The sequence below is a fragment of the Bos mutus genome, chromosome 8, assembly GCF_027580195.1.
Source record: "Bos mutus isolate GX-2022 chromosome 8, NWIPB_WYAK_1.1, whole genome shotgun sequence".
Taxonomy (NCBI): domain Eukaryota; kingdom Metazoa; phylum Chordata; class Mammalia; order Artiodactyla; family Bovidae; genus Bos; species Bos mutus.
Genome location: NC_091624.1, coordinates 36,329,188 through 36,341,827, shown reverse-complemented (window position 1 = coordinate 36,341,827; position 12,640 = coordinate 36,329,188). Strand labels below are relative to the sequence as shown.

Here is a 12,640-nt window from a genome sequence, read left to right as displayed (position 1 = left end):
TGTAATTTGCAAGACAGGTTTTAATACTTGGTATCCATACAAAGCATATGCTCTATCCTATTTAAAATACTAAGAGTTTTCCTTTGCAATCAGGAAAAATGGATTTGGTTCTCATTCCAGAGATTTTTGAGGTCAGCATCAGCTACAGATAAAGAAGAGGAATGTGTGGTTCCAAGAAACCTCCTGTTCTTTACTAATACAGGAAGTCCCCCACATATAGTAAGTCCCCTTCAAGTTGTGAACTTTCAAAAATTCGAACGCACATTTGCATATCCAATCATGTAAGTTAGCTTATGTGTCTAGCGTACATTGTCATATGCATGCCTCCTCTAAAGTGGTTGTACTTTTGTGTGCTTTACAGAGTACAGTATCTTTATATAAAGTCCAGGAATGTTTGGAAGCAAGCATAAAAGCAGTAGTGATGTAGCTGGTACTGGCAAGAAATGCCAGGAATTGGAGGCCCAGAGAAAGGACGAAGAGACACAAGAGGAAGAAATAACTGAAGAACTGAAGAGGTTCATGATGCAGGAAATGACGAGGGGATTTTATTTGAGGAGGCGTTGTTAGTTTTTAAGGTACAGGACCTGGACTTAGAATGGTACGTGAAGGCTGCAGCAGCCATTCAGAATGCAGTCCAGCACTACTGTGTCATCTATGATAAATGAAACAGAGCTCCTAGCCAGATATCACTGGATTGTTTTTTCAAGAGGACAGGCAGAATTGAATCCAGCAAGGAACCAGAATCTGTTCCATCAACGTCAGGCGTGAGTGAAATTGCAGCTTGCCCTCCTATTGCTAAAGGTCCTTAGGCTCTGCCATCGCTCACCTCCTCTGCCTCCTCCTGTCAGTAGCCCTTCTTGCCTGTTCACTTAATGCCAGCCCCTGTGTGCCAGCTGTTGTGCTGTACTACTGTACTCTTCAAGGTACTGGACTGTTAGATTAAAGATCTCAACGTAAGACCAGAAACTATAAAACTCCTAGAGGAGAACATAGGCAAAACACTCTCCGACATACATCACAGCAGGATCCTCTGTGACCCACCTCCCAGAATATTGGAAATAAAAGCAAAAATAAACAAATGGGACCTAATTAAACTTAAAAGCTTCTGCACAACAAAGGAAACTATTAGCAAGGTGAAAAGACAGCCTTCAGAATGGGAGAAAATAATAGCAAATGAAGCAACTGACAAACAACTAATCTCAAAAATATACAAGCAACTCCTCCAGCTCAACTCCAGAAAAATAAATGACCCAATCAAAAAATGGGCCAAAGAACTAAATAGACATTTCTCCAAAGAAGACATACAGATGGCTAACAAACACATGAAAAGATGCTCAACATCACTCATTATCAGAGAAATGCAAATCAAAACCACTATGAGGTACCATTTCACACCAGTCAGAATGGCTGCGATCCAAAAGTCTACAAGCAATAAATGCTGGAGAGGGTGTGGAGAGAAGGGAACTCTCTTACACTGTTGGTGGGAATGCAAACTAGTACAGCCACTATGGAGAACAGTGTGGAGATTCCTTAAAAAACTGGAAATAGAACTGCCTTATGATCCAGCAATCCCACTGCTGGGCATACACACTGAGGAAACCAGAAGGGAAAGAGACACGTGTACCCCAATGTTCCTCGCAGCACTATTTATAATAGCCAGGACATGGAAGCAACCTAGATGCCCATCAGCAGATGAATGGATAAGAAAGCTGTGGTACATATACACAATGGGGTATTACTCAGCTGTTAAAAAGAATACATTTGAATCAGTTTTAATGAGATGGATGAAACTGGAACCTATTATACAGAGTGAAGTAAGCCAGAAAGAAAAACACCAATACAGTATACTAACGCATATATATGGAATTTAGAAAGATGGTAACAATAACCCTGTGTACGAGACAGCAAAAGAGACACTGATGTATAGATCAGTCTTATGGACTCTGTGGGAGAGGGAGAGGGTGGGGAGATTTGGGAGAATGACATTGAAACATGTATAATATCATGTATGAAATGAGTCGCCAGTCCAGGTTCGATGCACGATACTGGATGCTTGGGGCTGGTGCACTGGGATGACCCAGAGGGAGGGTATGGGGAGGGAGGAGGGTTCAGGGTGGAGAACATAGGTATACCTGTGGCGGATTCATTTTGATATTGGCAAAATTAATATAATATTGTAAATTTAAAAAATAGAATTTAAAAAAAAGTCTGCTTATTTATTTTTTTAATGTATTATTTGTGTGAAAAGTATTATAAACCTCTAAAGTACAGTACTATATAGCTGATTGTGTTAGTTGGGTACCTAGGCTAACTTTGTGAACTTATGAACAAATTGGACTTACAAGTGGGCTCTTGGAATGTAGCCTGTCGGGGACATACTATCTTATGTCCCAAGTTTCCTCACCCAACTCTAAGGGCTGTCAGGGCCCATATCGGTGGCAGACATCCTCTGATGTTTGAGGTTCAGCCAGGAGCAGCCTCCTCTGCTCCTACCTTGCTTGCAACACTGGAGGTGACAGACACCCTGAACCACTCCCCAGCGCCCACCCCACTTCTCCGTAGACAATATACACAATGGCCAGAAGAGGATTAAAATCAGCTTTATTGACAAATTGAAGAACACAGCTGGGATTTGAGGCCCAAGCGAGGTTTTTTCATCTTCTCTGAAGTGATGACAGCTGAGCCCACTGGGTGGGGCTAACCAAACTTACCCACCCCGCCGCAGACCGAGGCTGGAACGTGGAGAGCTGAGTCCTGGGTGGGCTCACCACGGGCAGGTCCCGCTGGGTTTGTTTACTGCAGGTAGACTGGAAGCCCCAAAGCAGGTCCAAGAGAAACAGAGAGAGAGAGAAGAAGCAGGAGGACAAGTAAGCAGGGTCCTTTAGCACATTATCTCCACCCAGTAGAGAAAGGTGGTCCCAAGAGTCTCAAGTTCATCAACCACAACCATCCCAACTGAGGTCACCCCGGTGGAAGCTTCTCCCCAGTACTTTCCTTCCATGCTCTACTGTAGTTAGGAGATCTTTGCCTTGATTGGCTGAGCAAGGAATGTACGAATAAGGAAAAAGGTTTCTCCCAGGAGGTAAGGGTGGCTTAGGAGCCTGGACTGCTCAGTGAACAAGTGGCCAGGGGCTATTTTGTATGAGCCTCCCAGTCGGCAGCCACGATGCAAACACAGGTGCTGGCTAGAGCTGGTGGATTCGGGACTGACTCCCGACATCTCACACCTGAACACTGACCACCAAATTCCTTTTCTTTCCTGTGCTCTGGTGCTCAGACCCCTGAGGACTGCTGAGGAAAGAACTGGGCAGACTTCACCCACCCCCGACCCCTGGATGGGTGAAATGGATGAAGGGGGTCAGAAGGTACAAATTTCTAGTTATAAGATAAACAAGTCCTGGGAGTGTAATGTACAGCTTGGTGATTCTAGTTATGATTCTGTATTGTATACCTGCAAGTTCCTAAGAGAGTCAGCAATCTTAAACGTTCCTATCACAAGGGAAAACAAATTAACTCTGTGAGGTGACGGACCGTGACTAAACTTATGGTGGTAATCAGTTTGCAGTATATACACATATCAAATCATTACCTACCTAAAGTAATATACTGGTATATGTCAATTATATCTTGATAAAACTGAAAAGAAAAAACCCACTAGGCCACACAGCTAGGGTATAATTCAGCTGGACACCTATGGTGTGCCTGTTGTAAAGAGAGTCCCTTTGACTCCAGAGTAACTGACACCTTCTGATTTAACTGTCAGGTGTGAAATCATTAGCTTTGTGCCAAACCAAAGCAGGAGGGCCTTTTAGGCCACACATGCAGGGAAGACAGGAGTAGAATAGGAAAACTCTTCCAGGGCCTGTGAACTGATAGACGTTTAATGGCACGTCTTGCAGAGTCGAGTCTGACGTAGCTCTCTTTGGCTCAGGAAGTAAGGACATACTGCTAGCACTCTGAAGTCCTCCCGCCTACCTGTCACAGAGAAAACCCCTTTTCTGTTTTTTTTTCCTGTGCTTTTCTATCTTGATGCCACTAACTATACTGTCTTCTATATTTGGATGCATTTCCAGTGCATTCAATATTTTGCCTTTTAGCATGGGTGACTTCTGCTAAGTGTTAATCCCATCCATTAGCCATTCTTTTCATAGTATCACCATTCAAGGGTGACCTCATTTCATGGCACCAGATGGCACCTTTCTGTAGTTTCCAACGGGCTATTTATACAACTTTACTTTGAATAAAACTGAATGATTGCAGAAACATTTTTTCCCCAGAGTATTTTTATTAGGGATTCCTGCCACCATATTAACATATAAAACAATCTGGATGTTGACACAGAAATGCAAATTTCACTGTACAAAGATAAGGCTCCAACCATAGGTAACGTGGCCCCCAGATCTCTAGTTTTTCAGTGAAATCAATCATTTTGACTTCTTCCCAGAGTTGTCTTTATATTAGACAAACCACAAAATATGTTCCAGATACATAACATTTTACAATATGTTCCAAGCACAGACAGAAATACACAATACTTCACCTACATTTTTTTCATATCCAACTTGCATTAGCACTAAAGATTGTGTGTGTATATGTATTTGCCATATGTGTGTGTATATAAAACCACAAATGTACACACAGTAATTTTCATGGAAAATTGAAACCTTTGAGGGTTTTATCCACTATGTTATCAGAGAGGGAAAATGAATAATACATGTCACAAATTCCTCAATTGGGGATAAATAAAAACATCTGTGTATGAAGGGCGTATCAGTTGTGTGTATACAAACACACATATATACACATATTCATATATAAACACGTATATACCAATAATATGGAATATACATATACTCACACACTTGCTTTCAATTCTGTATCTTACTATATTATATATCTTCTACCTTTGGAAGCAGTCTTCTCCTCTTTGATTCAGGCAACTGGTGACTGTTTTCTAAGAAAAGCGAGTATTTCTAAAAGACTGATCTGTCCTGACAAAATGGCATTTCAGGATCCGAGTTTTACTTTTGGTAGCTGTTGTTTAAATTCAGCAGACCTTATCCTGTCAGATCCTTCACTTAAAAATATTTTTATTCAACAGTGAAGTTTTTGCCTAAGAGATATTAGCTGGAAATGTTAAAATTATATAGTCATTACTCCTTAGTATAAATCCACTTGGCTAGACTATGTGTGATGCTCATCCTGTCAGCATTTTTCAATGTTTTATGATGTATAATATATGAATTCTATAATTTTAAAATGTTATTTAATATTAATGTAAAAGGAGAAGGGCTGGATGATTTGTTATGGTTAGAACTTCAAAGAAAATGAGATTAAGCATGATTAGAAGAGGGAACTAATTTTCTGCAGACTACTGGCACATCCTTATGTCAGAGATATGACTTTAAGTCATAAACAAGGGGGAAACCACTTCAATTTCAAAGGTGATCATTTGCAAACTTCCCAAATAACCTATAGAAAATATATTTCTATATTGGTATCAAATAATCTTTATTTAAAAGAAAAATCAGTCACTTAATGCACATGAGAAAGACCACCCTGTAAACTGAATAGCAAAGTATAGTATAGTTTGCTGAAGTCTTCATGAGCTGGCTTTTAAAAACGTATTTACAAAATCAAATGTCTAGTAAAGCACTCAGGGCTCCATGAATGAGTAGGACTGGAGTGGCCCTTTTGGAAATTACACTAATGGTAGAGCTGAAGTTAGGAGAGATTATAGGTAGCCCATCCCATGTCTTCATCCCATGTCTTCATTTACATTTTATGGAAAAGTCACTATGCTCTGTGCCCTAAGCTCTGTACTGAACCCTCTTCTTTCACAGTATTGGTATGCACTCTGCATGGAAGGCGTCAGAGCCTTTCTTTCTGTCATGGATTCAGTGGTATGAAGGAAGGTACGAGAGCATTTGTCCCACTTACTATCTAGTTAGGGGGTCATTTCACTACTTCATCCAAGCTGAAATGGTATATTATCTAATAAGTCCCCTCCAGTTTCTTAATTAGAGTCCCAATTATGAATAAGATCCTAAGGAAACCAGGAAAGGGAAAGAGTATAATGACCACCACAGAGGAAGATCATAGGCATTTATCAAAAAGCCAAGATCATTCTCCTCACATTCTTTCTGACTCTCTTGCTCTCTTTTGCACACATAGAATTCTTTTAAAGTTTCTTCCACAGAATCTCAATGAATGGCATGAGGGATCAAAAAATCTGCCTTCAAGTTTCTCCACTTTTATTTAGATCCACTTAGACATATTCATGTCCACTTGGACAGCGAGTTTACTGTTCTTTACATCATCCAGAACCTTGCATCACCATCACTTTCATAAAATCATTTGTCTACCACCACTTGCCTATCAGTCTCATCAGAACTCGTTTTGCTACTTGCCATTTGTCCAATTCCCATTTGCTTCCACTCTTGGGTTAATGTACAGTAATACACAACTAACTAGCATCTCCTTTAACTATTTTCCTTTAAAAATTTCACTTTCTTTTAAAACCATTCCATTGCCTCAGCCAACACATATGGACAGAATGCAAATGAAAGTAACAAGTCATCTTGTCCAAATATTTTGAAAAATGGACCACCCTGTGTCCTCTTGATGCTCACAATTTCTACTTCCTCCAGTTCCATCATCCGTTTCAGGAGCTTATTTTCTACAGTGTTTTTCTACCTATTTTTCTATCTCATATGCAGATAATAACAATTATGTGATTGTTCAGCCAAAAATATTTTAAAAAACAAACCAGTGCCAAGACATTAAAAATTCCTGACATACCCTTTGTGCATTAGTCTTACAATCTGTACACTTAAATAACTCCAGGAAGCTCCTTTTTTTTTTTGCTAAAAATTTACCAAAATATTTTGAACACATAAAAATATTTTTAAAAAAACAAAAGCAAAAGCCCAGCATAAATTTAGTTGTATAGGCATTGGTTAGAGGACATTGTTCTCACTAAGGATTATATTCAAAAAACTTTCCCTTGGGTTTTTACTAAAACTCTGATTCTGAACCTTATAGCTTGTAATGGTGCTATTAAAAAAAAAAGAATCTAATTCAGCTCAATGTATTATAATAGATAAAGAGTATGTCTGTACTATAATAAAAAAAAAACATATTTTTGGTTATTTAGAGGTCATCTTCCTGACCTATAACTAAAATAACTGTGTTTGATTTAAACTTACTTGCAGTGAATTATGGAAAGCTAACTTAAAGCTCTGAATAATCAGTTATGAGTAAGAACACCTATTGATGGTCCCATGACCATTCAGAACCAGGCATTTGCTGGAAAAAAAAACAAAAACAAACCAAATCACTAGTATTGAATATAGCCCTTAGTCATATGAGAAATGAGCTTTATGAGCAACCCAACATGTAAAGTACGAGGTTGACTTTGCCAGCCACCCACTCCTTGAGAGGACAGTAGTAGTCATAGTGAAACTGCTCAAACTCAGGCGTCTGGCGGATTTCACATAAGAAGGAGAGATCAATACCTGACTCCAAAAGGAGGAGGAGCAGGGGAAATACAAAGAGCAGCAGGCCCAGGCCCACCACAAGGAGCCGGGAAAAACTCTTGACCAGTGGGTTCACCCGAATAGTGCCACTCAGAATGTCATAGCTCCATGACAAAGCTTGGCGAGCCTCCTTCATCTCCTCCTCTTCTGCCATTAAAAAGGCATTTTCATCTGCTTCCAGTTCCTCGAATGAATCTGTGTCTTCTCTTTCCAACTCCAGCCTAGATGGACAGTCAAAGAGCATGTCAATCTCATCATCATCAACCGGGGTAGGAAGTAGGCTGGCACTTGGGTTGTATGCCAGTTCAGAGATTGTCAAGGGTTCTTCTTTTATTTTATCTTCCTCTTCACTTGATGGCTCTTCATACTCGTGGGATTCCTTCACTGGTGAGCTGGAGATCAAGGGGGCAGAAATATCTTCTTTGGGCAATGGAACACCTGTAAAGAGACATATTTTTCTTAATTTTAAATTTCAGGTTTTCTTTTTCCACAAAGATCTGTAATGGAAACAAACCCAAACTAATTACTGAATGAGAGGGAGTCCAGAAATTGTTCTGTAGAATCCTGACTTTTAACAAAGTCATTTTAGGAATAGATCCTATACTATAAATTCTTAAGGTCACCATGTTAAACCAAAAATAACCAAAATGCCTCAAATGGTTGGCAATATTTACAACATTTACATGTGAAATTATAGTCTGAAAAGCCTCCAATTTTGGTCACATTTGCAAGAACAAAATGACAAGAAATCACTATTATAATTTTGAGTGTTGTCTTTTGTAAGTCAATTAGAGAGTCTATTATCCAGTAGCATCTTTTATTATGTATTTTTTTGGTCTTCATTTTAGGCACAATTTTGTGGTTTCTCATTTCATGTAATTGCAATCATATTTGTATGAACAAATTTACATCTTACTCCTTTAGACATTTTCTATGTTGACATAAACTCCTACTGGCATTTATAATGGTTGCCAAATATTCTGTTTAGTTAATACAATAATAGTTGCCTAATATGATTAAGTTAATATTAATAGTTAACTATTAATAGTTAATATGAACCATTAATAGTTGCCCAATAATAATAGTTACAATCAAGATTGCCAGAAATATCAATAACCTCAGATATGCAGATGATACCACCCTTATGCAGAAAGTGAGAAACTAAAGAGCCTCTTGATGAAGGTGAAAGAGGAGAGTGAAAAAGCTGGTTTAAAACTCAACATTCAGAAAACAAAGAGCATGGCATCCAGTCCCATCACTTCATGGCAAATAGAGGGGGAAACAGTGGCTGACTTTATTTTTGGGGGCTCCCAAATCACTGCAGATGGTGACTGCAGCCATGAAATTAAAAGATGCTTGTTCTTGGAAGAAAAGCTATGACAAACCTAGACAGCATATTAAAAAGCAGAGATGTTACTTTGTCAACAAATGTCCATCAAGCCAAAGCTATGCTTTATCCAGTAGTCATGTATGGGTGTGAGAGCTGGACCATAAAGAAAGTGCTGAAGAATTGATGCTTTTGAACTGTGGTGTTGGAGAAGACTCTTGCGAGTCCCTTGGTGTGCAAGGAGCTCAAACCAGTCCATCCTAAAGGAAATCAATCCTGAATATTCGTTTGAAGGACTGATGCTGAAGCTGAAGCTCTGGCTACCTGATGCAAAGAGCTGGCTCATTGGAAAAGACCCTGATGCTGGGAAAAATTGAAGGCAGGAGGAAAAGGGGACGATAGAGGATGAGACGGTTGGATGGCATTACCAACTCAATGGGCATGAATTTGAGCAAGCTCCAGGAGATGGTGAAGGACAGGGAAGCCTGGCGTGCTACAGTCCATGGGGTCGCAAAGAGTGGGACACAACTGAGTGAGTGAACGACAAAACATTTAGACTGCTTTGCAGTTGTGGAAAAAAAAAAATTCCGTGAGGTATCGTTACATATACAGCCTCTTGTTTACATTTCTCCCCTTTTGTTTCAGTTCATTTGATGGACGTCTGAAAGGAAAATTACTTGGTCTAAAGGAATGAATATTATTTCTTAAAATTTATTGGGGGAGAGGTATGTCTCAACCCTTCATTTTATAGATGGGAAATCCAGTTACCTACTATCAGGCCTAAGGCCAGCTCTCCTGATTTTGAGTATTGGGTTCTTAGTGGGGAAGGAAGAATCAAAGAAATGTTCCCAAGATGGATCTACAGTATAATACCAAGTTGGGAGCCAAGTCCACTAGGTAAGCCTGCTTTGGGGCTTCCCAGGTGGCGCAGTGGTAAAGAATCTGCTTGCCAATGCAGGAGATAACATGAGGTGCGGGTTCAGTCCTGGATTTGGAAGATTCCCTGGAGGAGGAAATGGCAACACACTCCAGTATTTTTGCCTGGAAAATTCCATGGACAGAGGAGCCTGGCAGGCAGGTTCCATGGGGTTAACAACTGAGCTATTGATCATGGACATATGCAAGCCTGCTTTTAATGGGTACATTTCAGGATTTCCCTCTCTTCAAGATGTGCAGGAAATGATGTTACCAAGATGCCAACATGGGTTGTTCCTAACTTCACTCCAGCTCACAAGAACAGCAACTAACAGCCACTCATGAATGAGACACCAACAGAGAAAATCTTAAAACATGGAAGTGAGGCTGAAGTACCCTCCTGCACCAGAGACCAAGATACCCTGCATTCGAAGGGTAAGAGGAACAGTTATGTTGACCACATTGTCTGTTCCCGAAGCTGGCACATTAAACTGAGAGATCGCCTTGGTGGGAAAAGAGAGCTTGGGGTTACATCCAGCTACTTCCCCTGCATTGTGGGTCCCTTTATAGGAGCCCTTATTGTGGATTTCATCCCATAGTATCACTGGGGACTCAGTAGGGCTCAACCACTAGGAATCTATGAGGGAGAAGGGGGCGGGGAGGGACTTCCAACAGTCAGTACTCAGATCTTGGCTGACCAAATCCATACCTGCAGAGACAAGTACTAGTCCCAACCAGTGGCTTTGCTCACCTGCAGAACCAAGTTGATGGTGCACCTGACCAGGGAACTCAGTAGGGTGCAGGACTGCCTGATTTCAGTCCTCAGAGGAGAGTTAGGAGAGCCCTGGAGTCTGGTCTATTCACATCCAGGGAGAAGAAATGAGTCATAGATCCACCCACTGTGGAGTCTAGATCCCAGCCCCTTCCAACGAGAAAGTCTGGGGAAATTTGGAAGTTACCTAAAATGGGCCCTCCCAGTCCAGCCCAGGGAGGAGCTGAGTTATTAGCTCCATCTGACAGGAAGGGCTGGTAAGAATACCTGGAAGCTGCATCACCCAGCAACAATGGAGCTGAGAAATAGGTAGGCAAAGCTCATTACTTTTAGAGCAAAGCAAGTGGCCCAGTTTGGCTGTAGAACTTAGGGCCTGGGTCAACTTGATTGATGATGACAGACAGCCTTAGTGGCCTTGGAGCTGCTTTTACCACTATGCCTAAATTAGCTTAGTCAGGGAAACTAATTCATAGCCCCATTCATTGCTGAATATAGCCTTTAGTCCACCTGACGAGGGAGCCTTACCAGAGCACAAAAACCTGTGTAGCCCATCCAGCAGCCCTGCTTGCAATTCCCCAAACAATGAGTCATACAGGCACTGGGTCCCATTCTGCTGCCCTACCAGGGTAGGGGAGGTAATCCATACCCCATTTACTACTGAATTTAGTCCCTAGTCCTGACCAGAGAATCCAGACAGCAACAGAACCAATAGTACAGCCTCAGGTGAGCATGCAACCAAGCCAGCAATTCTATCCAGCTGTTATCAGCCAGTGGCAACACCGCCCCCACCCCGCCCCCTGCCATAGACACCCTCAGAGCTTTAACAGTTGCCTAGCTCCAGTGTTCTGGCCTGGAGAATCCCAGGGACGGCAGAGCCTAGTTGGCTGCCATCTATGGGGTCGCACAGAGTCGGACGCAACTGAAGCGACTTAGCAGCAGCAGCAGCCCCATAATAGACGCTAATAGTAGGTCTCATTTGCCTAAGGATGTTGCCAGAAGATACCAGAAACCCAAACTAAGCTGACTAATGAATCCAAAGTGAATCTGCAAAGTCTAGAAGAGGTCACTTATCAGACGCACATATACCAATGTAAGGAATCAAGGATCATGAAAAATCAGGTAAATATGACAACACTAAAGGAAACTAAAAAGGCACTAATAGCCTTAAAGAAATGGAGATCTGTGAACAAAGAATTCAGAATAATGCTCTTAAAGAAAAGAAGTTTTGTGAATTACAAGAATACACAACACTTAAACAAAATTGGGAAAGCAATGAATAAACAAAATGAGAAGTTCAACAAAGAAATAGAAAACATTAAAAAAAAAAACACAAATCCTACAGCTGAAAAATAACTGAATTGAAATTAATAGAGATTTTCAAAAGAAGAATCAGTGACCCAGAAGATAGGCCATTTGAAATTATCCTATCAGAAGCAACTAGAAAAAAGAATGAAAGTGAAGCCAGCCTATAGGACTTATGGGACACAATGAAAAGAAACAGTATTCATATTACAGGAATTCCAGAAAGGGCAGAGGAAAAGGACAGAAAATATATTTAAAGCACGAATGGTTGAAGACTTCCCAAACATGGGAAGAGAAGGAGACCTCAAGATACAAGAGACCAAAGGGATCCTAAAAAGGTTGAACTGAAAAGTACTACACTGACACATATTACAATTAAATTGTCAAGAGTCAAAGAAAAAGAACTTTAAAACCAACAAGAGAAAAACGGTAATACAAGGGAGCTCCCAAAGATGCAGATTTTTCAACACAAACTTTTCAGGCCAGAAGAGAATGGGTTGACATATTCAAAATATTGAAAGAAAGAAACTGTGAACCAAAAATACTACTGGTGAAGCTGTTCTTCAGAAGCTTTCCCAAACAAAAATTGAGGGAATTCATCACCATTAGATATGCTTTACAAGAAATGCTAAAGAGAGGCTGTTGAGTGGAAGTAACAGGACGCTAATTACCATCATAAAAAATAAGATGGCAGTGTAAAACTCACTGGTAATGGTAGAAACATAGTCCAAGTTAGATTGTGTAATATGGTAATACTGGTGCATAATTCACTTACAAATCTAGTTT

The 12,640-nt window shown here is 40.5% G+C and overlaps 1 protein-coding gene and 1 long non-coding RNA gene across 9 annotated transcripts in view; one reads left to right on the top strand and one right to left on the bottom strand.

Annotated features, from left to right (window-relative positions):
* LOC138988877 (uncharacterized) overlaps positions 1-12,640 on the top strand; it is a 99,190-nt gene that overhangs the window by 42,365 nt on the left and 44,185 nt on the right. The window contains exon 3 of one of the 3 annotated variants that reach the window (XR_011465094.1): positions 3,278-3,365. The exons of 1 other annotated variant lie outside the window; for it this stretch is intronic. This is a non-coding gene — a long non-coding RNA (uncharacterized lncRNA). Of the gene's footprint in view, positions 1-3,277; positions 4,394-12,640 lie in introns of those variants that run through there. One more of the 3 variants, XR_011465093.1, reaches the window with a different exon arrangement.
* FRMD3 (FERM domain containing 3) overlaps positions 2,585-12,640 on the bottom strand; it is a 341,588-nt gene continuing 331,532 nt past the window's right edge. For 5 of the 6 annotated variants that reach the window (XM_070375423.1, XM_070375420.1, XM_005903053.3 and 2 more), the window contains exon 14: positions 7,055-7,976. In XM_070375423.1, coding sequence (XP_070231524.1) covers positions 7,381-7,976 — 596 coding nt within the window. In that variant the 3' untranslated portion in view covers positions 7,055-7,380. Of the gene's footprint in view, positions 2,808-7,054; positions 7,977-12,640 lie in introns of those variants that run through there. The other variant, XM_005903054.2, reaches the window with a different exon arrangement.